General features: G+C 41.3%; 3 protein-coding genes across 7 annotated transcripts; all 3 read left to right on the top strand.

The window, feature by feature from the left end:
* The first annotated feature begins 701 nt into the window (after positions 1 to 701).
* On the top strand, positions 702 to 3,958 carry LOC109615160. The gene is made up of 7 exons (XM_034291059.1): positions 702 to 881; positions 1,034 to 1,079; positions 1,185 to 1,284; positions 2,101 to 2,159; positions 2,618 to 2,734; positions 3,133 to 3,231; positions 3,500 to 3,958. Exons 1-7 carry the CDS (start codon positions 750 to 752, stop codon positions 3,709 to 3,711), a joined length of 765 nt encoding a protein of 254 aa, XP_034146950.1. The 5' UTR covers positions 702 to 749; the 3' UTR covers positions 3,712 to 3,958.
* A 2,850-nt stretch (positions 3,959 to 6,808) lies between these two features.
* LOC105008186 lies at positions 6,809 to 12,025 on the top strand. Of its 5 annotated transcripts, none has more exons than XM_010867412.5 (6): positions 6,809 to 7,008; positions 8,414 to 8,513; positions 9,575 to 9,639; positions 10,175 to 10,285; positions 10,696 to 10,794; positions 11,480 to 12,025. In XM_010867412.5, the coding sequence occupies exons 2-6, from the start codon at positions 8,440 to 8,442 to the stop codon at positions 11,626 to 11,628; spliced, it is 498 nt and encodes a 165-aa protein (XP_010865714.2). In that variant the 5' UTR covers positions 6,809 to 7,008; positions 8,414 to 8,439; the 3' UTR covers positions 11,629 to 12,025. The 5 variants fall into 5 exon arrangements, 4 of the variants coding, with proteins under 4 accessions (XP_010865714.2, XP_010865710.2, XP_010865712.2 ...); XM_010867408.5 differs by having other exon boundaries at positions 8,414 to 8,493; XM_010867410.5 differs by lacking the exon at positions 6,809 to 7,008 and adding an exon at positions 7,780 to 7,812 and having other exon boundaries at positions 8,414 to 8,493.
* A 1,288-nt stretch (positions 12,026 to 13,313) lies between these two features.
* Positions 13,314 to 22,268, top strand: LOC105008185. The gene is made up of 7 exons (XM_010867407.4): positions 13,314 to 13,793; positions 17,041 to 17,086; positions 17,201 to 17,300; positions 18,203 to 18,267; positions 19,069 to 19,179; positions 19,681 to 19,779; positions 21,774 to 22,268. The coding sequence occupies exons 1-7, from the start codon at positions 13,677 to 13,679 to the stop codon at positions 21,920 to 21,922; spliced, it is 687 nt and encodes a 228-aa protein (XP_010865709.1). The 5' UTR covers positions 13,314 to 13,676; the 3' UTR covers positions 21,923 to 22,268.
* The last annotated feature ends 2,086 nt before the right edge of the window (positions 22,269 to 24,354 follow it).

Consider the following 24,354-nt stretch of genomic DNA (forward strand, 5'->3'; position numbering starts at 1 on the left):
GTCGGTGGGGGTCAACGGGAGGCTGGGTCGGTGGGGGTCAACGGGAGGCTGGGTCGGTGGGGGTCAACGGGAGGCTGGGTCGGTGGGGGTCGGCGGGGAGCAACGGGAGGCTGGGTCGGTGGGGGTCAACAGGAGGCTGGGTCGGTTGTCTTTGTATTATTTTTCAATTGAATATAAGGTTTAAAGGTTTGCACATAATAGCATTCTGTTTCTTTTTTTATATTGAACTTTTTTGGAAACAGGGTTGTTTATGACGTGTGCCACAATCGATTGGAGATCCCTGATATTGTGTTTTCACTGATAGACACTGGTCTCCCAGAGTGAGGGAGGTTTGTGCATAGAGAGACAGTCCAACAATTATATCAAGAGATCCATGAACTTAGACAAAATGTAAATGTTTGTCGGAATCGAGCCCAAGGTCTTCGCCATGCTAGTTATGTAACAGTAAATGCAAACCTTAATGTCAACAGGGGAGATGATGGTGTTTTCCGGGGAGGCAATGAGAGGAGAAGGAGAACAGTGATTGGAGGGGAAGAATGGTGAGGAGAGGAATTACTTTATTTGGAGGAGAGGGGAGGCTCTGGATGGTAAGGCAAGAGGAGTTAAAGGAGACAAGGGGAGGGAAAGAGAGAGGGAGGGAGGCAACCTCAGAGGGTATAAGACTGGAGCCCCCATCCCATGCTTAGTCACCTGTGTTGGAAAGTGACATAGTCAGCCATAGAAGATACATAGGTGCTACATAGGGAGACATGGGTAGTGTCAGCATGTTGGTGGTGTGTGTTGCTGTGATCTTCTGTCTGGTCTCAGTGAGTCAGACGGCGCCTTCTTCTCAAACCTGTGAGAAGCTCCTGAAACCCCTTGAGATGAAGACCACTGATCTGGTTAGCATTCGTCTATACTACCTAGTTCATTATATCTACACATGTTTCTGTGTGTGTGTGTGTGTGTGTGTATATGTTTCAGTTTGCACTTATGAGTATGTCTGTGTTTGTGCTAATTCCAAGTCTACCGGTCTGATCTGATCTACATTCAGCTCTTAGGGAAGTGGTCCTTGTTAGCCGCGAGTAACAACCGACCAGGTAAAATCAATTTCGTTTATTCTTCTTTTTTTTGCCATGTTAGATACTCCTGTTGTCTTGGTCCTGTTTGTTTCTTGTCTCCTCATCAATCATTATATTTACCAGGTCTGAGGACTGTAAATGAGCTTTTCACGGAAAACGTCTGGTGGGAATTCTTGCCGGGAAAACGCAGCAACATGGTCACTGCCAACGGTTACGCAAAAATGTAAGTGTGTAAGGGTGTAAGTGTGTAAGGGTGTAAGTGTGTGTGGTCCCAACAAACACAGGACAATCTGACAACTGAGATTGTGATTATATAAATTAGTGTTGGGGGTTCATGTAATAGAATGTAAATATAAGTTAAGATATTTTTGTAGAGCTATTTGAAACAAAAATGTGGATAAACCACTTTATCCAGACGAGATTTACACAGTTCTCAAAACACTGAGCCAGACTAAGCCTAAAAAAACACAGGCCTTGAACTGATTCTACATTTCCTTATGGAATTGGATGAATGGTGAAACGCAAAAAGAACCAGTATTACATTTTGCTGCTTGGCTTTATGTGGTTTATTACATGTTGACTATTTCAGTCTGTGGTCGCTTGTGTAATTTTCAAGGCTACCATCTGCTTCTGAAGTAGGCTAACTGGACAAATGCACTCAACTTTTCAACTTCATGTCCAAATGGGATGATAAAGGGACCTATTTCCAAACAAATAACACAAGCTCCTCTCCAGGTCCCCTGAGCTCATATTCTGTCTCGGTTCTGTTTGAATTATTCACAGTGTCACCAAAAAGCATTGATTCTCTTTCTTCGATTCCCCACATTGTCCTCACTGTGAATGAACTACTGAGTGTCTATTTGTTCTGTTTCTAGACTGGAACTAACCAATCTTTCTTTCGCCTTCCCTCTCTGCTTCCTCGCCTCACTTCCTCTGTTCCCCTTTCTTATGTTTTCTCCTGCCCTACTGCTTCTCCTATTCCTCATCTTGCTCCTCTCTCCCTCCTCTTCCTCCTCTCTCCTCATACTTCCCCTAACAGGGTAGAATGTGGTCGTTACAGCGCCAGTTTAACTCTGGAAAACAACCAGCTGAGCTGGAGTAAGTATAATTCTGGAACTGTGTGTGTGAGTTTGAATATCTCCTTGTGTGTGTAAACGTGTGTGTTTCTGACATAACATTGATACAGAGGTTGTACTCAGAGTTATGTAAAACCACTTTTGACTACCATGTTTACAGATGCTGTTACTGTGATATACTTTTTAAATATGTGCACTTTATGAATGAAGTAGATATTAGCCAGAACTCACCAGGGTTGACCAAGGCTGCCAAACAGGTTTCTGTAGACTGAAGCCAGTAAACAAACTTAAGTATATGTTCTGTCCAGTTATAATATTGACAGTTAGAAAGACATAGTCTCTCATGTGTTCTCTACAGAAACGCTTTACATATTAGTGGACTCTCAACACCCCATGAAAAGAAGGCTATGACTCTTTCTACAGAGCTTAAAAATAACTTGAATAATTGACTATTGGGGGATTGTGTGTGTCTGTCACCAGTGTACATTCCATCACTGTCTTCCACTGCTGTGTTGCTGCCTACCTGTCCGGACTGTCTGGTGACCCTGATAACCAGCACCATCAATGGAAACGTCTACACTGCTCTGAGAATCTTCAGTAAGATCTTAGTTGTAGTTCACTGGATCAGAAGACAGTTAACCTAATTGACTTCAATTGACTGGACTCAGCTGAATTACATTTTTTTCAAGTATTGAATTGTTGGACCTGACTTCTATTGCACAGACCAGAGTCATTTGGGATACACTGACATTTATTAAATTGATGAATTAGAGTCTGTTTTTTTTTTATACTGATATGTTTTGATTAGAACGGGTCAGGTAGAAGAAGTCTGTTTTAATTGATTGGACTAAACTGAATTAGAATTTGAATAAAATTAACTGAAATTGATTAAATTGTTTTTAACTGATCAGAATTAGTTACAAGGGAGGCTGGGTCTGTGGGGGTCTTTCTTTATTTGAAAGACATGGATTAACTACAATAACTTTTACTTCCAGGTAAGAGAAGAGTGCTCACTGATGCCGAAATGCTGGAGTTTGATACGCAGGTTGAATGTCTCAACTTACCAGCTAGATACACCTTCAGCACTGAAGAAGGTTAATTAACATCTTATAAGGAGCTACATGTGGAGTTTCTTTGCTCCGTCCTGACCTTTGGGTAGCCAATCCAAAGAGAATATAATGTGTTGAGATAAAATAGGGGGATTGTGGTACCTATCATAACTTAAGGCCGGGTGTTTTGTAAAAGCACTTTGTGACAACTGCTGTAAAAAGTATAAAGGGCTTTATACATTTATTTGATTGATTGATTGATCATGATTAGTGTGTTACATAACTGTGTGTTTCTGTCTGTCTCTCTGAATAGATCTCTGTCCAGCCACCTCTAAACAATATCCTGACGTGACCGATTTTAAGAAGAGTCTAGTGGACTTCATGGAGATATATCCAGTGAAAAAGCTGTTGAGAACAACTGATCATTTCTTCGAAAAGAGATACAGTGCAGTTGTATTGAACTGTTTTCAACGTGTTGGTCAGACATTTGGTAAACTGAAGGACTGGTTTTTCAGCTTCCTGTAGGTTTTCAGTCCAACCCTAACCTCACATAGCTGATTCACCTGATTAATGTCTTTGCGTCAAACATGCAGAATCAGATGTGCTTGGTTGCCTGTCATCTTCAAGAACAGTTGAATGTTCTGAAGGTGTTCCAAGAACCCTTTATGATGTGAGGAGCTCTAGAACCCTTTGATCTTTGAATGGTTGCTCCAGAAACCCACCATGAATGATTCCATCAACATTTACAATTAAATTGATTGTGACAACCCAATCTGTTGTTTGTTAACCGTTTTTAACATAGAATAACTGATTGCATAAGTATTCAACCGTTAGGGTTGACTGAATAGAGATATTGTTACTGGTGTGATTTATGTAATGGAACCATCTAGAAATAAATTGTGCCTCAATAGAAATTCATAGGATATTTCCCTTAAAAGCACTATTCTCCCCTCACAGTCCAGTCACAAAAGCACTGTTGCCAGTTCGAAAACACGTATATTTTAAGCGCACAGAAATGTGTTATTTCTTTACTCAATGATTTAACGTGCACTTTTACATTTAGCATTTACCCATTACTTATGCATATAAAAACAAACATTTAGGAAAAAATTATCATATACAATTTAAATGTGTGAACAGGCTTTCGTAAAAAAAAACATGGTAGGCTATAGTTATATTACCTTTATTGACTTCGCATTGCGAGTGATGTGACTGACGTGAGTCCTTACTGAAGTGGATGACTTCGGTTGAGCCAATGCAAAGTCATTGGGGTAGTCATTATTTTACCTGCTATTAATTATTTCAACCAGCAGGTGCCCTCGGTGAGCTCTGTCTAGACGAAGCATCGAGATTAACCTTTTAGCGAAGCAATGTGCTGGAAAACTCATCGATTTAACAAGGTCTCTTTTGGCCATCACTATCTAAATGGGCTGCTAATAGCAAAAACAACCCAGCCGATTACATTACATTGCTGTGCTTTTGGAAGAGTTAAAAAACCCTGTGCCCAATTTACCTGATGTTTTTTTCTTGCGAGACTGGTCACATGCTTACAAATCATTTTGGCAGAATTTGATGGTAAAACATGTTTCTTATTTGTACATAATGTTGCAGACAAGACTGGCAAACTTGGAATTACTTTTGTAATTGTATACATATGGGCAAACTTGGAATTACTTTTGTAATTGTATACATATGGGCAAACTTGGAATTACTTTTGTAATTGTATACATATGGGCAAACTTGGAATTACTTGATATTTTGACAGAATAAAAAGAGACATCTGCTTCCAAACAACTACCTTTTTAATGGCATTTGGAGGCATCTGTGAGTTGGGCTTGTTTCCCTGTAAATTCAGGAAGTACACTCACATTCCAATTCTCCTTAATGTTTCACAGGGGTTTGGAATTTATTTTCTGAACTGACTTAATTTACATTAAATGCTGTTACAAAACCATTAACCAATCTGCTGATTTGTTTTGCCCTTGTTGTCTGTGGGTCATAGGCCATGCTACTTGCTCTGTATCTGATTGGTTGTGGGTCTTAGGCCATGCTACCTGCTCTGTATCTGATTGGTTGTGGGTCTTAGGCCACGAGTTGAATGCATGTAACCTGGAGACAACGTTTTACAGAGTTCAGGGCTAGCTCCAATCTGACCTCTGTTGGCTGGTCCAAACAGAATATTATTTGTTCAGATGGTGACCCAAAGATTATTTGTTCAAATGAAAGACCCAAATAACAAAAAAAGACCAAAATAACAAAAAGGGGTTATAATGTTTATAACGTGTAGTGTGTTGTATAACGGTGTGCTTTGCGCTCACTCTCAATCCCTTCTCTGTCTCTCGCTCTCTGTCTGTGTGTCTCCTGTCTCTCTGTCTCCCTCTCTCTCTCTGTGTCTGTATGTCTTCTGTCTCTCTCAGTCTCTCTCTCCCTCTCTCTCTGTTTCTGTATGTCTCCTGTCTCTCTCAGTCTCCCTCTCTCTCTCTTTGTGTCTGTATCTCTCCTCTCTCTCTGTGTGTCTGTATCTCTCCTCTCTCTCTGTGTGTGTCTGTATCCCTCCTCTCTCTCTCTGTGTGTCTGTATCTCTCCTCTATCTCTCTGTGTGTCTGTATCCCTCCTCTCTCTCTGTGTGTGTCTGTATCTCTCCTCTCTCTCTCTCTCTGTCTGTGTCTGTCTCCCTCTCTTTCTGTCTCTGTAGAGCTCTGTCCAACCGCCTCTGAATCATTGTCTGACATGGATGACTTGCAGAAGGCTCTAGTGGACTTCATGGAGATAGATGCAGTCAAGAAGATATTGAGAAAAACTGATGACTTCTTTGAGAAGAAATACGCAGCAGTTGTGTTTAAACTTTTAAAACATGTTGGTGATGTATCTGGTAAACTGAAGAAGCTGGTCGATGCCTTACTGTAGGGTTTCCATCATACCCTAACCACACAGACCTGATTCAGCTAGGAAAGGTTTATGCAGATATATGCAGATTCAGGTGTGCTTAGTTGTCTGTCATCTTTTGGAGCCATTTAATGTTCTAAAGGTCTTCCTGGAACCCTTTATGATGTGAAGTGCTCTAGAACACGTTGATATTTGAATGGCTGTTCTTGAAACCCACCAGGAATGATTCCACCTGCACAATTAAACTTATTATGACAACACAGTCTGTTCTGTCTGTTGGCTTTCTTTATGACATTTCTTGTAGACATCTCACAAGATATACCTCCTGGATTTTTTGTTGTAATTTTTTGTTATAATGTTCCATGTTATTTTATTAGCAAATAAACACAAATAAATACACTTATTGCCCAGATAAATTTTCATGTTGCATTAGATGTTGGCACAGTACAGTATAAAGTTGCATTCTGAGAGCACAAATATTTTCATAAAACAGAGTGTACAGTATATACTGTCAATAATGCAAAAACATTTCTTAAAAATGTATTTATTTTCAGGCAAAAACATGAGCAAATTATACTCTGAGTATAAACGCATCAGCAATTGTTTGGATAAAATTGAATGTAGGCCAAGGTTTTTGCTTTGGCAAGAGGCTGGAAGGGGGCAGACCTCAGTGGGTGAAATACTGGAACTGTTTTCTCTGCCCTAACACCACTGTTAGGGCAGACTATATATAGGGAGTACATAGAGGCGGGATTAGAAGCCATAAAGGATACATCGTGATACATAGGTACTACATAGGGAGACATGGGTAATTTCAGCATGTTGGTGGTGTGTGTTGCTGTGATCTTCAGTCTGGTCTCAGTGAGTCAGGCGACTCCTGTTTCTCAAACCTGTGAGACTCTTCTGAAACCTCTAGAGATGAAAACCATAGACCCGGTGAGTATCAACAGACAATACTGTAGTTCACTAAAGTCGAAAAGTCTCAGTCTACTTTCTCCACAACCAATAGTCTTAGGAATACAATGATGTGTTTCATTGAGAACCAGTAGTCTCTTGAATACAATGATGTGTTTAGTTGAGAACCAGTAGTCTCTTGAATACAATGATGTGTTTAATTGAGAACCAGTAGTCTCTTGAATACAATGATGTGTTTAATTGAGAACCAGTAGTCTCTTGAATACAATGATGTGTTTAATTGAGAACCAGTAGTCTCTTGAATACAATGATGTGTTTAATTGAGGACCAGTAGTCTCTTGAATACAAGAATGTGTTTAATTGAGAACCAGTAGCCTCTTGAATACAAGGATGTGTTTGGTTTTGTTCTAAACCAAATGGATGTGTTTGGTTTTTGTCACTGGTGTGTCGAGGTGCGTGAATAAGGGAGCCAAACGCAGGGAGGTAGTTACTCTTCTTTCTTACTTTCTTAATAACAAAAATGGCACGCGTAACAACAAGAGCGCAAAAGCGTGCAACAGCTTTGCAATTACAAACACCAAACATAGAACAATACCACACAAAGACGCCCAGAAACAAGGGAACTAATATAGGCAACCTAATGAGGGAATGGACACCAGGTGTGTGCAATAACAAGACAGGACAGTGCCGTGGGAGGAGGAGCGGCGTGGCTAGAAGGCCGGCGATGACGCACGCCGAACACCACGTCGGGAGGGGCGTCCTCCACGCGCGTCCTCGTTACAGTTTTGCTGTATGATTCCCACAAGCCATTCTGTCAACCTAAATGTAAGATACATGTTTATTATGATACCATAACAGCCACACAAAACCATTTTTTAACTGTTGCACATCTGTATGTGAATCATGAATCTGCTTTTATGGACCAAAGCGCTTTCTGTAATGAATACAGGAGACCAGGACAGGATCCAAGCACAGAGCTCTAACACTATTTTGGTACAATAAAACTCCAGTAAGAGGCGTCGTCGTGGAACAGAAGTGTTCAATTTGCAGCGGTCTCTTAATTTTAACCCTTCTGTACCTCATTCAAAACCTTCCGTTTCAACTTTTTTGGAAAGGAAAGAAAAAGGTGCATTGGTCTCTTCATTTTTTCCCGGAGCTGTATATTAATTATGTTTGTTTAATCTGTGTGTCTGATCCAATCAGCTGATCGGGAACTGGTCCTATATAGCAATCACAAACACCCAACCACTGTTTTATTACGTTTTCCTTCATCTAAACTCCTCCTTCATAGCAACAATTGTGTCTTGTTTCTTTGGTCATGTTTTGTTGTTTGTTTGAGACACTAAACAATTCTGTTTCCAACCAAAAAATTTAACGATCTTCTACTGTCGTCCTTGTTTCATCATCAGCTATTATTTATTAACAGGAGCCAGGACTTTGGTCAAAGTCCTCATGGATAACATCTGGTCAGAGTTGTCACCAGGGCCACTCCCGAACATGTTTAAAGTAACCTTTTATGTAAAAATGTAAGTGCGTGTGTTTGTTTGCTTGAGCCCCTTGGTATATATGTACATTTACATATTATTAGGCCACTACTAATCCCTGCAGAGGAGATATCCCTTTCTGCATCAGATGGTTTTGTGTCTGGCTGCAAAGCTGAAGGTTTCTGGTCCAAGACCATGCCCCGCTAAATGCTATATTGGTGTCAGAATTGGGCCTGGAGTGGCGTGTCTTGGTACTGAAATGCACAATCACATGCTCTCCTGCTTGGTGGGGGTAGTGTACTACTGAAGGTTGTAGGTTCGAGGCCCTACCAAAAGCTACAGTGTGTCTTCTGATGTTATGTTATATAAGGAAGCATCTCCCTCTAAGAGCCCCTATGTTTTCTATCCTTCGGTCAATACTCACAACCTTTAATTAACGTGTTTACTGACCAGTGTAGTCAGTATTGATCTGTAAATGTTGCAGAATTGGTTTCACAACAGAATTTTGGCTTGTGATTGTCGATTAGCTCGTGGTGTTCTCAAAGACGTATGTTAGGACTGTGTCTTCTGTTAGAGCTGTGTGTGTGTCTGTGTGTGTGCGCGCGTGTGTGTGTGTGTAACTACACGATCATCAATCATCAGTTCTCTGACGATCACACACAGTATGCACCCAAAGAATGATGATGTTCACAGAACATGAGAACGTGGTTGAGAAAAACGAACAGAGTAGATGTCAGTAGCTGTCCTGTGTGTTGTCTTCAAAAACTCTGGAGAAGCATACATAGACATTACCATATCAAATGCAGATTCCCAAGTTTTACAACACAGAACCTTTATTTTGGAGATTGTTGGAGAGGGAAGAGAGTATGAGGGATGGGATGTCACAAGAGTGGAACGGTGGGAGATGTTTGACCTGCTTGGTGTCACGCAGAATTGAGCCCTTGGAGAGTAGAAGAAAACACAGACTTGGTGAATACTTCAATGCAATGTTTACTGCCTACACTTTAATTGGCTCCTCCTGATTATCTGCTTTTCCTTGTCCTCCTCATCCTACCTTATGTCTCTCTTCCTCATGACCCTCCATTATCTTCCTCCCTTCCCAGGTTGGATGGGACATGTTCCAGTAGCAATATCAGTGTTGCCCTTGAAGACAACAAGCTCAACTGGAGTAAGTGGGAAGGTTCAAGAGAGATTAGCTTTTACAGCATCTGACCAATTACCACAATGCGCTCGATGTGAACAATTGTAGACAAGCATACAGGACCCTATCTGTAAATATCTAAAAGGCCCGGCATATAGGACAAAATCATGTATATAACTTCTGCCGTTAAGACTAATTCAGATTAAGTCAGGTTCTTCAACGTTTTCCACATCATTAACTTTAGCACAACTACTGAGCACTAAAGAACCAACACATAGAGACCCATGTCACACAACCACTGAGCACTAAAGAACCAACACATAGAGACCCATGTCACACAACCACTGAGCACTAAAGAACCAACACATAGAGACCCATGTCACAAACCCACTGAGCACTAAAGAACCAACACATAGAGACCCATGTCACACAACTACTGAGCACTAAAGAACCAACACATAGAGACCCAGGTGATAGGGCCATAGTAGTGAACTACTTTGACCTGTTTACCTGTTTCAGCCTGTCTGTCTGTCTTTTCCCATCTGTCTGTGTGTCTTCACAGCGTACAATTTCCCTTCTTCCGCGGTCTTCCTGCCAACTTGTCCAGACTGTCTTTTGAACCAGATTACAACCACCATCAATGGAAACAACTTCATGTCTCTGGAACTCTACAGTAAGAACTGAAAGGAATTTAATTGATGGCACTTGAACTGAAAGGGATTGAAGTTGAGGTGATTTTGCTGGCAGAAAATTGCGGTTTTAATAACAAAGTTTTTACTATTAGAATTATGGAAAGTTGAATTCTTAGTGTCCATTACAGTTTATTCATTAAAGAAAGCATTCCTGACATTTGGAGACTTGTAGACATCCCAGCTTGGCAGACCTGTCGAGATCCAACACCCTCTTTCATTTATTGTCACTTCACATCCCGGCATGGCACACCTGTCGAGATCCAACGCCCTCCCTCCCACAGTTGGACCACGGACACCTGTTCATTGCTATTTTCTTAACTCAATATTTAATTTAAATTTCTTAACTTAATAATTGGAAAAATACTGATTCACTTTCATTCCCTTCTGACAGGTAAGAGAAGAGAACTCTCCGCTGCTGAACTGTTTCAGTTCAAGACACAGGTTGCCTGTCTCAACTTGCCACAGGCAGTTTTCCTCAACTCTAAGACAGGTTAGTCAACATCCTAACACTGTCTCTGCAGTTAAACTGAGAAGGGCTCTGTGCAAACATGTCAGGTTTGAGGTCAATCCCTTTTAAATAACAGTGCAGCCAGGACATTCTTATTGTCCTCAAAGCTTTCCAGTCGCCATGCTGAGATGTCTCACAGCAATGTTTGTACTTACATACGTTAGTCTCATTTCACACATACGATAGCAGACCATAATGATCGTCAGAACTAAAGGAAAGAGATTCTTAAAGCTCACCCACCATCCTGTTATAGGCCTTTGATTAACATGCTTCCTTAATAAACCACTGGCTGGGTATTTCTGGGGCATGTCTTCGTGGAACAGAAAGGGTTAAAGTTAAGAAACCACTGCAAATTGAACGCTTCTGTTCCTCACTCAACTTATTTAGAAAGGAATGAAAAAGGTGCAGTGGTCTCTTAATTTTTTCTGGAACTGTTTATACTAATCTGCTCATTTTTTCATTGTTGTCACTTAGGTGATTATTTGGGTTGTATATTTTAATTTACTACAGTAAACAGATTTTTTGATTTTGTTATTACAGATATTCAGTCGCTATGAAAATACAGTATGAAATAATCTTTACACATACTGTAAGCAATAACCTGTCATAATTCAAAATCATACAGTGTATGTCTATGTTTCTCTGTCTTTTATTTCCGTGTGTGTAGAACACTGTCCAGACACCACTGCAAGGATTCCCATCATGGAAGAGAAGTACATGGAGTTCATTCAATCTATGGAGACCGAACCTCTCAAGGGATTTTTTTCAGTAACAGATTATCTCATTGAGAAGGCAGAATGCCTGGGATGGATTTAAAGCAGGCTCAGTTATCCTGGTGGACTGGAGCTTTCCAATTGATTCAGCTAATAAATGTCTTGGTGAGCATCTAATCTCACCAAGGGATTTACTCAAGCAGAATCACATGGGTTTAACTGTACTCTGAATGAAAGGGGAGTTGGTGAAACCATTTAGACTTTTTGTCTTCATAAAGAACCGCTTCACTAACCTTACAAAATGATGTTTTCTAATGGAACTTAACAACACCTGATGAAGGTCTGAGATGAACTGTAATATCTACAGTGGCTGTGATACTGTAAAAAAATCTGTAGGTTTTCAACAGGTTGTATGAACAGTTTTATGCATGAAAATGATACTATACATGATGTGACTAGAGCTTCATTCTGTGTCCTTAAAGGCCTTTCCGATAACTACATTTATATTGTTGTTGGTATTTATTTCTCCTGTCTTTTCGTCCTGTTTGCCCTTCATTGAGTTTCAATCCCTCCCAATCGGTCCCACCCTCCCAACTGGAGAAAGGTTATCTCTAATCATCCACTGCTCATTGGTACCATGTCAGTGATCAGTGGATTAACCCAATCAGTTACAACCTCCACTGTCAGACAATCTTTCACAGTATTTGATCATGTCATTGTCTCCTTCTGGAATGCATCCCTCCATTCTGCCATGGGTCTTCCTGGGTGTTTTTCCCTGTGTGTATCATATGTGCAGATACTGACCCAAAGATTGTCTCTCCTATTGCCTGACTCTGGTCCTCCAGGTCTTCCAGAACTACAGTCGTAGATACAATTACACCTTGATGATACGATTTGACAACCGTTGCTTTACTTTGAGAAATTAGCCAACGATGGATTTAGGCAGTACATACAGAATCTCACAAAAGTGAGTACACCCCTCACATTTTTGTAAATATTTTAGTATATCTTTTCATGTGACAACACTGAAGAAATGATGCTTTGCTACAATGTAAAGTAGTGAGTGTACAGCTTGTATAAAAGTGTAAATTAGCTGTCCCCTCAAAATAACTACACAAACAGCCATTGAGTACACCCCTAAGTGAAAATGTCTAAATTGGGCCCAATAAGCCATTTTCCCTCCTCGGTGTCATGTGACTCGTTAGGTGTGAATGGGGAGCAGGTGTGTTAAATGTGGTGTCATCGCTCTCACACTTTCTTCAGTGTTGTCACATGAAAAGATATAATCAAATATTTACAAAAATGTGAGATACTGTACCTTTTTTGATGATATGGTGATAGATTTATGATGTTACGAACGTGCCCCAAAAACAAAACTGATGGTGAGATACTGTATAATGTAATGACAATAATTAAGATGCAACGAATATTGCAAAATACTCTATATCTATATATATTTTGTTGCATTCTCAAATCATAAGTGTATGCACCAAAACAATATTATAATGCGAAAAGTGCTATAAAAAACATTCAACAGAAGAACATGACTTCCTGCAAAAACATGATGAACACACACTTTTGAGTTTATCTGATTAAATCCAGGCCGTGGTCTTTGTCCTGTTAAACAACAGGAACATAAACCTGAATGTCAATAGAGATAGACACCATCCTGTCTGTGGAAAGTTTTCAGGGGCGGTACTGAAGGGGTTGAGTGACAGGGGGCGGGAGGGAGTGCACCTCCGAGGGTATAAGACCCTGCTGTGACACCATATTTAGGAAATAATTACATAGGCAGCAAGAGGACAGAAAGCACTGGGACAAGCCATAAGGGATACATAGAGTTACATAGGGACTACATAGTGACTATAGAAGCCATACGGGGTACATAGTGATACATAGAGACTATAGTACAAGCCGTAAGGTATACCACGAGATAGATAGGGACTATATAGAGACTGTATCAGAAGCCATAAGGGATACACAGTGGTGCATAGGGACTATATTATACGACATACATGGTGATACATTGAGAATATACTGGAAGCCATAAGGAATACATAGTGATACATAAAGACTACACTACATAGGCGCTATATTAGAAGCCATAAGGAATACATAGTTATACATAGGTACTACGTGGGTAATTTCAGCATGTTGGTGGTGTGTGTTGCTGTGATCTTCAGTCTGGGTTCAATGTGTCAGACGGCTCCTGTTTCTCAAACCTGCGAGACTCTTCTGAAACCTCTAGAGATGAAAACCATAGATCCGGTGAGTATCAATATAAACAGAACTGTGCAAAGTCTTAGGCTGTTTTAGAAAAGCCATTCATTTGAGTAGTAAGCACAAATTTCTTTGAGAAAATACCCTATAATTTTCAGTATTTTGTGTGACGGTCCTTGGAATACAAAACTGATCCAACATGCTTTGGTGGACTTTTTAAGAAGAGACCTTCAAGCAGTGCGCGGAGCATAGCGTTCGCTCCCATAGGTGTGAATTTTAGCCGCGGAGGCCCCCCTCCTGCCACCACCCCCCATTGCAGAAGTCTTGCTATCTGATTTCCCAACTAAAAGATAGGCAGATGATATACATATGTAATACTAATCTCCCCAAAATGTACCCACCAGTACATACAGTATGTACTGTAACAATATTATCACGGTATCTATAACGATATTATCGCGGTATCTATAGAACATTTGAAGAAAAGTTTGAAACCATAACTGTTGAAATACAAAATATTTTCGGCTAGTGATTAGGCTACGAAAAGGCATTAATTCAAACACTAATGTATAGGTCCAGACTCGTAGTTTAAGCACCTGCACTGTTTGTCCATGAATTAGCTATGAAAAAACCGAGAGGATTTTTTGGAAAAACACCACGTCCTTTTAACCATGTGATTAGGCAAAAACGGCACGTCTTTGCGGATCTCTCTCGGGGGTTCTAGTGGGGCTAAGTACTTGGTCGAGGGCGGGGAGTATTGCAAAACATGAGAGCAGCGGGAGTCATCTGGACAATGCTGTGAAATTGGTCTTACTTGGAAGGATGAATGTCACAGCCCAAGTTGACAGTGCATACAGGCGCTCCATTGAGCAGCATAACAAACAGGTGGAGGAAAACAGGTACGTTCTCAGTTGGATCATAACGTATTAAACTGTGTGGAAAATGTGAAACTACACTGCGGGGCATGACGAGTCCCTGAATCCTGGAATATTCAGATGCATTTTTGAATCTGTGTGTGAGGGTGAATAGAGACTTCAGAGGCACCATGATGCTCAGCCCATCTTCAAAGGGAAATCTAGCACTGTACAAAACAAACTGTTAGACTGTATGTATGAAGTGTACAGGGAGGAGATAGCCAAGCAAGAGGAGGAATCATTTGTTGCTATACAGGCAGATGAGAAATCTGATGTCTCCTGTAAATCACAAATGGTGGTGGTGTTGCGATACATGTTGCCTGACAATACAGTGACAGAGAGGTTTTTGGAGTTTGTGGAAGTCAAAGTTAAAACTGGACTCAGCCTCTCTAATAGCATCAAGGGTGTGCTGGAACCACTGAAGCTGTAAGCAAAGCTGATCACTCAGACTTATGATGGTGCGGCTGTAATGAGTGGAAACGTCCGAGGGGTACAGACACTAATGAAAGAGACATACCCACATGCCCAGTTTGTTCACTGCTATGCTCAACAGCTGAACCTGACCTTGCAGCAACCTGAAGGTGTTTTTTGCAGATTTAACTGCTTTTGCCATCTTTTTCTCTGGCACTCCAAAACGTGTTGCGGCACTTGCTGAGGCAACACAGAGACACATTCCAAGGCCACCCGCTGTACGATGGAACTTTAAAAGTAGAACTGTTAATGCAGTTCGGGAAAACCGAACTGTGTATGGAGGACATACGCACACAACCAGGATGGGATGAGGCCACCATAAGTGAGGCATACGGCCTGTCAAAAATTTATACCCGAATATTATGTTTTATAAAACACTTATAAAAGACGGAGCATCGATGCATCTGGGATTAGTAGTGCGCTCACCTGTTTCAAGGAGAATGTCCAGAATATGCGGAAACAAACTGATGAATGGGCTGCCACCGTTCTCGATGGAACAGACGAGCCAGGCTGACGAGTAACCAACACAGCGCCAGTGATGAAGGAGGCATGCGACACAGTCATCTCCCAGGTGGAGCAGAGGTTTTCACTCTTCCCACAATTTGTCCTGTCATTCCCTACATCTGAGCTTGACTGTGCGGTGAAACTATGTCCTCTAGGAAACGAGGAAAAGTCTGAGCTGACCACTCTGTACCACCACACTGAGCTTCACACTGGTAAAACGGCCTTGTCTCTGTTAAGATCCATCCATGAGAACAACCTAGAGGAGGCTTTTGCTGAGACCGTCACTCTGCTGAAAATTATCATAACAACACCTATGACGACATCCGAGTCAGAGAGGAACTTTTCCACCTTGAATAGGGTGAAAACCTTCCCTCGCAATACCATGGGACAGCTGTGACTCAGCACATTGGCCATGTTGTCCATCGAAAGCCAGCTGATTCAGCAGCTACATGACTTCATTCCCAAAGTCATTGAAAAGTTTGCCCAGAGGAAGAACCGCCTTGCCACCTTTCTCTTCAAGTGAGCCCTCAGCCAGTGAAAGCATATTTTATCATCCTGCCTGGTCCGTGCATTGGTCATATTTCTTTGCTGGATTGATTGATATAGATGGTGACAAGTGTTAGTGTGTATATGCTTATCTATTAAGGCTGTTGTCATAGAATGGATCTGTATCCCTAAAAAGTTGGCCACAACAAAGCGGAAAGACTTCAGTGGTGTTGAGCTCATTGCTGTTTGCATATGGCCCTGTAGGCACATTGGTTCTGAGCTTGGTTGCATTCCTAATTTAGGTTTGTAAATGTGACAGTGGTAATTTTACATGTGTGTGAGAGAGAAGGAGAGAAATTACACAAGAAGGTCTCTCTCTCTCTCCAGTATGTGTACTACAACACCTGGTAGAAGCAAGCCTCTCTGTCGTTAAAGGTGTTTTGTGGAGCCGCGCTGTTTGTTGATGTGTTAAATAAACACATCAGTAGCAAGAGGGAGTTTTGTAGCTTTACTGGTATGTATCGTATATTTTGAAATGGTTTGTGCCCCACCAATTTTTTACACATAAAAACGCCACTGCCCCTAATGTCTATGTGCTTTTATTGTTCTTAGCGTGTGCATTTCTGTATTATATATGTGTCTATAAATATCACACACATATTCAATAATATATACAGCTTAAGAGACCACTGCACCTTTTTCTTTCCTTTTCAAAAAAGTCAAAAAGGAAAGTTTTGAGTGAAGAACAGAAGCGTTCAATTCGAAGCGGTCTCTTAATTTAAACCCTTCTGTTCCTCACTCTAAACCTTCCTTTTGGACTGTTTTGGAAAGGAAAGAAAAAGGTGCAGCAGTCTCTTAATTTTTTCCAGACCTGTATATTCCTTCCCAGTCTGTTTAATCTGTGTCTCTGCTCTAATCAGTTGATAGGAAAATGGTCCATTATAGCATCTAGTAACAACCAACCAGGTACGCTCATTGTTTTGTTAAATTTCTGTCTTCATAACCACAACTGAGTCTTGTTTCTTTGGTCAATGTCCATGTTCTGTGATGATTGTTTCATCATATATTATCTATGAACAGGTGCCGGCACTGTGGTTGGCCTTTTCATGGATAACATTTGGTCAGACATGTCACCAGGGACCCACCCCGACATGCTCAAAGACACTCTTTACATGAAAACGTAAGTGCAATAGCAATGATTACACAATGTCTTTATTTACAGTCCTATACCCACATACTTTTAATAATGAAATTAAAAATAGAGTTATGATTTTAGTAATTTTAGGGGAGGGTTATCCTGGTAGTAGTAGGGGAGGGTTATCCTGGTAGTTTTAGGGGAGGGTTATCCTAGTAGTAGTAGGGGAGGGTTATCCTGGTAGTTTTAGGGGAGGGTTATCCTAGTAGTAGTAGGGGAGGGTTGTCCTAGTTGTAGTAGGGGAGGGTTATCCTAGTTGTAGTAGGGGAGGGTTATCCTAGTAGTAGTAGGGGAGGGTTATCCTAGTAGTAGTAGGGGAGGGTTATCCTAGTAGTAGTAGGGGAGGGTTATCCTAGTAGTAGTAGGGGAGGGTTATCCTAGTAGTAGTAGGGAAGGGTTATCCTGGTAGTTTTAAGGGAGGATTTTCCTGGAAGTTATAGGAGAGGGGTGTCCTGGTAAATATGGGGGTGGATTATTGTCACTTTCTTCAGGAGGTTGCAGCACACAGGTGCAGAGGTTTTCCAACAGAAGGTTATTTTAATGGTCAGACAAAGACTTGGACCGGAACGTAACAATGCCACAGTGACTGACAAAACACACAAGGGTTGGAGGAAATTAAATAGGGACTTAACGAGGGGGCAGAGAAGGCACAGGGGAAGCCAGTTTCCATGACAACACTAAACTGAACATAGAAACAGAGAAAGTAGAACAGAAAGACATGGAACATAGAATGTAGTGTAGGGTTTTTGTAGAGTTCCTTAATTGGACCATTGGAGACAAGACAAATCTATTTATATTTCAATGTGGAATTGATTGAATGCTGCTTCCCCTACATTATCCCCTACATTATCCTTTTCCTCCACCTGCCGCTCCTCTTTCCTTCCCAGATGGGATGGAAGATGTTCCAGTTACAATCTCAACATGACCCTGGAAAACAACAAGCTCAGCTGGAGTAAGTCCCTTTCTGTCCAAAAACCAACAGATTGCAGATCAGATCCCTGATCTGACGAGGTGTGAAAAGGTTTGTTGGGGCCCCTGGTCAAAATGTTAATCAACCATGTGGTCAGATGGCGGAGCCAAATGCTCAAAGTGAAGACACAATGCGGAGTTGCTGGCAAAATCTGCTCTAGCTTTGTGCAATGTGAACAATTATTAAATTGTAAATATCCAAGAGGCCCAGCATACAGGACCCTATCAGTAAATATCTAGGGGGGCCCAGCATACAGGATCCTGTTTGTAAATATCTGGGGGTCCAGTATACAGGACCCTATCTTTAAACATCTGGGGGGCCCTGATATAATGCTAAAATATTTTTTTAGAACTCTGTTTTTATGTCTGGATTCCATTATTCGGTCTGCCCTCTCCGCAACGCTGAAATTATAGGGCCCTGTCATTTTCTACAGCTCCTGTATGTCACTCTAGATAAGAGCTTCTGCTAAATAACTATAAAAAAGAATTCTACCTGTGTTTAAGTGAACTACCTTCACCTGTGTTCCTGTTTCTACCTGTCTGTCTGTGTGTTTTCCCACCTGTCTGTGTGTCTTCCCACCTGTCTGTCTCTGTATTTTCCCACCTGTCTGTCTGTGTGTTTTCCCACCTGTCTGTCTCTGTATTTTCCCACCTGTCTGTGTGTTTTCCCACCTGTCTGTCTGTGTGTTTTCCCACCTGTCTGTCTGTGTGTTTTCCCATCTGTCTGTCTGTGTGTTTTCCCATCTGTCTGTGTGTTTTCCCACCTGTCTGTGTGTCTTCACAGCCTATGTTGTCCCTTCTTCCGCGGTCTTCCTGCCTACTTGTCCGGACTGTCTTTTGACCCGGACTTCCACCATCATCCATGGAAACACCTACAGCTCTCTGGAATTCACCAGTAAGAACTGAAATGAACTTAATCGAGGGGACAGAAGTTGATGTGTCTTATTGCATTTTACAGATACAGGAAATAATCCCTCCTGTAAAGGGAAAGTTGAGATGATTCTACAAGAAGATGAACATTTGTTTTGATGACACTCTTTTAGGTCAAATAAATATTGTCCTTTTACTTGAGTTACAGAAAGGTGAAATCTCGTTGTCCATTACATCCACACAAAAAAAAATCTAAAATGTTTCACTTTATTTCCCCAAATTTTTTGAAACTGTATTTTGTATTACATAATTTAATATTTTCATAAGATTTGTGTGGTGATCGTGATTTGTTGGATCAGCACAATAAACAACAAGTTGTAATTTATTGCCATCTCATGAAAAAGTATTCATTTTGGGTGTGTGTGATTAGTTGGAAACCTACAGTACATTGTAGCATTTCATTTTAGAAGTTAAATGTATAAACTATTTGAATACTGGTAATTCACTGTTATTAACTTGGTGACAGGTAAGAGAAGAGAACTCTCTGCTAGTGACCTGTTGCAGTTCAAGACCCAGGTTGACTGCCTCAACTTGCCAGCTGCCGTTTTCCTCAACACAAAGACAGGTTAGTTGACATCTTAACGCAGTCTCTGCAGTGAAACTGAGAAGGGCTGTGGCTCAGTAAATCTGCCACAAAATGGCACACAGCATTTGATAAATCACTGTTGAAATTTGTCAGTGTTGAAGTTGAATCCTGTTAAATGTCAGTGAGTCCAGAAGGCCCACTGACATTCTAATTGTCCTCAAGGCTTTTGAGTTACCACGTTCAAATGTGCATTGTCTTATACAAATGTTTGAATTGCACGTATAATGGCAGACCATCATGACCATGAAAATGGAAGGGAAAATACATTCCTAAAAGAGAAACACGTACCACCACAGATCCTAATATGAGCATTTGGTTAACAGGATTCCTGAATCAACAACTGTCAGGGTACATCTGGGCTGCCTCTTAATTGTCTGGATTTTCTTCCTCTCCTTGTTTGTAACTTTGCTTGAATTAACTGCCCTGTTTATGCATTTACCAGCTTTAACATTTCCAGCCTGAGTCTTTTGCAGCAAACAGTGCAGAGGGGTGGTTTGCCTCTTAATAGTCACATGGTTTTTGTGTATTACACATAAAATTAACTCTGGTGATTTAGGCATCTGCACTATGGACAGTACCTATATTAATTGTCCCTGTTTACAATTTTATGGAAAACCGAAAGCTCTCTTTTTAACATGACATGGACACCTTTTTTGGGAGTCCCATTTAATCATACAAAGAGTACGATTAAATTGGAGTACAAAGAGTTCCAACTTCCACCAATACTTTTTGGAGCCTTGACAGGTTATTTTAAGAACGTAGAAATTACATTTCAGTTTGATAATTCTCTGGTAATGGAAACAGCAGTGCATTCAAGATGGTCTTCTGAAGTTTGTTATTTTTACTAAATATAAGACTTATTTGGTTTGTCAAAACAGTAAAGAAAATAATATAGTTTTAATTCAGGAATTAGATTAACGCTGAGGAGAGTATTCATAGTGATCTGTGTTGAAAGCTCAATATACAGTGGACATAAAAAGTCTACACACCCCTGTTAAAATGCCAGGTTCTTGTGGTGTAAAAAAAATGAGGCAAAGATAAAGCAAAAGGTGCTTCAACAAAGTATTAGTTTAAGGGTGTGCACACTTATGCAACCAGGTTTTTATTTTTCATTTTCCCCCCTCAAAGATTTCAGTTTGTTTTTCATCAAATTTTTCACATTGTTGGTCACATTAAAAGTGAAAAAGGTTCTGACATGATTTATCACAAAAACCTGGCATTTTAACAGGGATGTGTAGACTTTTTATATCCACTGTATAGACTAATCTACTCTGGACTAATTCTGATCTTCTTTCAGAATTTGTTTAGTGTGTCAGTAATTATTTGGCCTGTGGGTTTCAATATATTAAATTCGAAAGAAAAAATATCTATTTTTGTCAACAGTCACTATGAAAGTACAGTGTAAAAGAATCCTTAATGACACAAATATGAAATACATAGGCTGCTATATAGAACAACCGTTATGGATTTAATTTGGGCCGACGTCAACACCAAACATTATTTGCAGCTGCAGCAAATAATGTTATGCAATCTTTACAGCTGTGAACTAGCAACTCAATGGCGTTTAAATGTTTTAACCTAGTAATAAACACGGGTAAAAATCTACCAATGTGCTGAGGATTAAAAAAATACTAAAGATGAAACGACACAAAAAACATTTTCTTTCCAGCTGACTGTCTCCCACAGCACATTCGCGACTAGCGGGACACATCCTGGTGGCTGTTAGCGGCATGGCATAGAGTCACCACTAGAGGGTGCCCTTGGATATGCTGTGTCAGGCACTATCGGAGAGACTGATAGAACTTCTGACAGCCAATGGGCTAGACAATCCCACATCGGCCACAATATTACAGTGATTACTATAAACTGTCATGTTTCATTATCTGACTGTGTGGGTCTTTCTGATTCTCCTCCTCTGTGTGTACGTGTGTGTACGTGTGTGTGTACGTGTGTGTACGTGTGTGTGTGTTTAGAGCATTGTCCAGAGAGCACCGAACCATTGCCTGAAATGGAAGACATCTACAACAAGACGATAGCCTTAATGGAGACAGATATTTTCAAGTTTTTTTTGAGGGCCACAGATTATCTTATTAAGAAGGCAGACTGGGTGGGATGGCTTTAAAGGAATTGTTAACGTGGTGTGTTAGATCTTTCCAATTTCCAATGAATAGAATCAGGTGTATTTAGCTGCACTTAATGAAAGCGGCGTTAGTAGAACCATTTAGACTGTTTGTCTCCATAAGGATCCCCATTACTGACCTTGCAAAGTGTAACTTCTCATGGAACTTAAGGACATCCATCAAAAACAACACCTGATGAAGGTCTGAAATGCGTTTTACTATCTATAATTGTTGTGATACTGGAGGTTTGCAACAGGTTGTATCAGCAGTTTTATGCATGAGAATGAAAGTTTATATGATATGACTGGCTTGTCATTCTGTGTCCATAAAGGCCTTCCAATAACCACATTTATATTGTTGTTGGTATTTATTCAGGGATCCATGCAGCTCCTCAAACAACCATTGATAATCTGTAACATGTTCACACAGCTTTATTACATTGGTTGTTATTGTTAGCATTAGCAGAATCTATATTTTCTTCTACATTTGTCTCACACCTTTTCATCCTGTTTTCCCTTCAATGATTTTCAGTCCCTCCCATTCACTCCCACTCCTCCTAACCCTCCCATTCACTCCCACTCCTCCTAACCCTCCCATTCACTCCCACTCCTCCTAACCCTCCCATTCACTCCCACTCCTCCTAACCCTCCCATTCACTCCCACTCCTCCTAATCCTCCCATTCACTCCCACTCCTCCTAACCCTCCCATTCACTCCCACTCCTCCTAACCCTCCCATTCACTCCCACTCCTCCTAACCCTCCTAAAGAAGGAAGAACCTCTCCAGACATCCATTGGTACAATGTCAGTAGTTAACCCAATCAATGTCAACCTCCACCCGACCACCCAATCAATGTCAACCTCCACCCGACCACACAATCAATGTCAACCTCCACCCGACCACACAATCAATGTCAACCTCCACCTAACCACCCAATCAATGTCAACCTCCACCCGACCACACAATCAATGTCAACCTCCACCCGACCACACAATCAATGTCAACCTCCACCCGACCACACAATCAATGTCAACCTCCACCCGACCACCCAATCAATGTCAACCTCCACCTAACCACACAATCAATGTCAACCTCCACCTAACCACCCAATCAATGTCAACCTCCACCTAACCACCCAATCAATGTCAACCTCCACCCGACCACACAATCAATGTCAACCTCCACCCGACCACACAATCAATGTCAACCTCCACCTAACCACCCAATCAATGTCAACCTCCACCCGACCACCCAATCAATGTCAACCTCCACCCGACCACCCAATCAATGTCAACCTCCACCCGACCACACAATCAATGTCAACCTCCACCCGACCACACAATCAATGTCAACCTCCACCTAACCACCCAATCAATGTCAACCTCCACCTAACCACCCAATCAATGTCAACCTCCACCCGACCACCCAATCAATGTCAACCTCCACCCGACCACCCAATCAATGTCAACCTCCACCCGACCACCCAATCAATGTCAACCTCCACCCGACCACACAATCAATGTCAACCTCCACCCGACCACACAATCAATGTCAACCTCCACCTAACCACACAATCAATGTCAACCTCCACCCGACCACACAATCAATGTCAACCTCCACCTAACCACCCAATCAATGTCAACCTCCACCTAACCACCCAATCAATGTCAACCTCCACCCGACCACACAATCAATGTCAACCTCCACCCGACCACACAATCAATGTCAACCTCCACCCGACCACCCAATCAATGTCAACCTCCACCCGACCACACAATCAATGTCAACCTCCACCCGACCACACAATCAATGTCAACCTCCACCCGACCACACAATCAATGTCAACCTCCACCCGACCACCCAATCAATGTCAACCTCCACCCGACCACCCAATCAATGTCAACCTCCACCCGACCACCCAATCAATGTCAACCTCCACCCGACCACCCAATCAATGTCAACCTCCACCCGACCACACAATCAATGTCAACCTCCACCCGACCACACAATCAATGTCAACCTCCACCCGACCACCCAATCAATGTCAACCTCCACCCGACCACACAATCAATGCGAACCACACCTGTCAACCCTAACCCTTTTCATGTCCATCTGGTCATGCTTTCGACCTGGACTAAGTTTAAATAGACTTTAGACTCAGCCCACGCGCATTTATTAATTATTACAATTGTAATCTTAATATGTTCACCTTGCACAGACAAAAGAGGACTGGTCACCCCTCTGAGCCTGGGTCCTCTCTCGGTTTCTTCCTAAATTTTGGCTTTCTTAGGGAGTTTTTCCTAGCCACTGAAATTCAACACTACTGTTGTTTGCTCTTGGGGTTTAAGGCTGGGTGTTTTGTAAAAGCACTTTGTGACAACTGCTGATGTAAAAGGGGCTTTATAAATAAATGTGATTGATTGATTGATGTTTTT

The sequence above is a fragment of the Esox lucius genome, chromosome 25 (assembly GCF_011004845.1).
Source record: "Esox lucius isolate fEsoLuc1 chromosome 25, fEsoLuc1.pri, whole genome shotgun sequence".
Taxonomy (NCBI): Eukaryota; Metazoa; Chordata; class Actinopteri; order Esociformes; family Esocidae; genus Esox; species Esox lucius.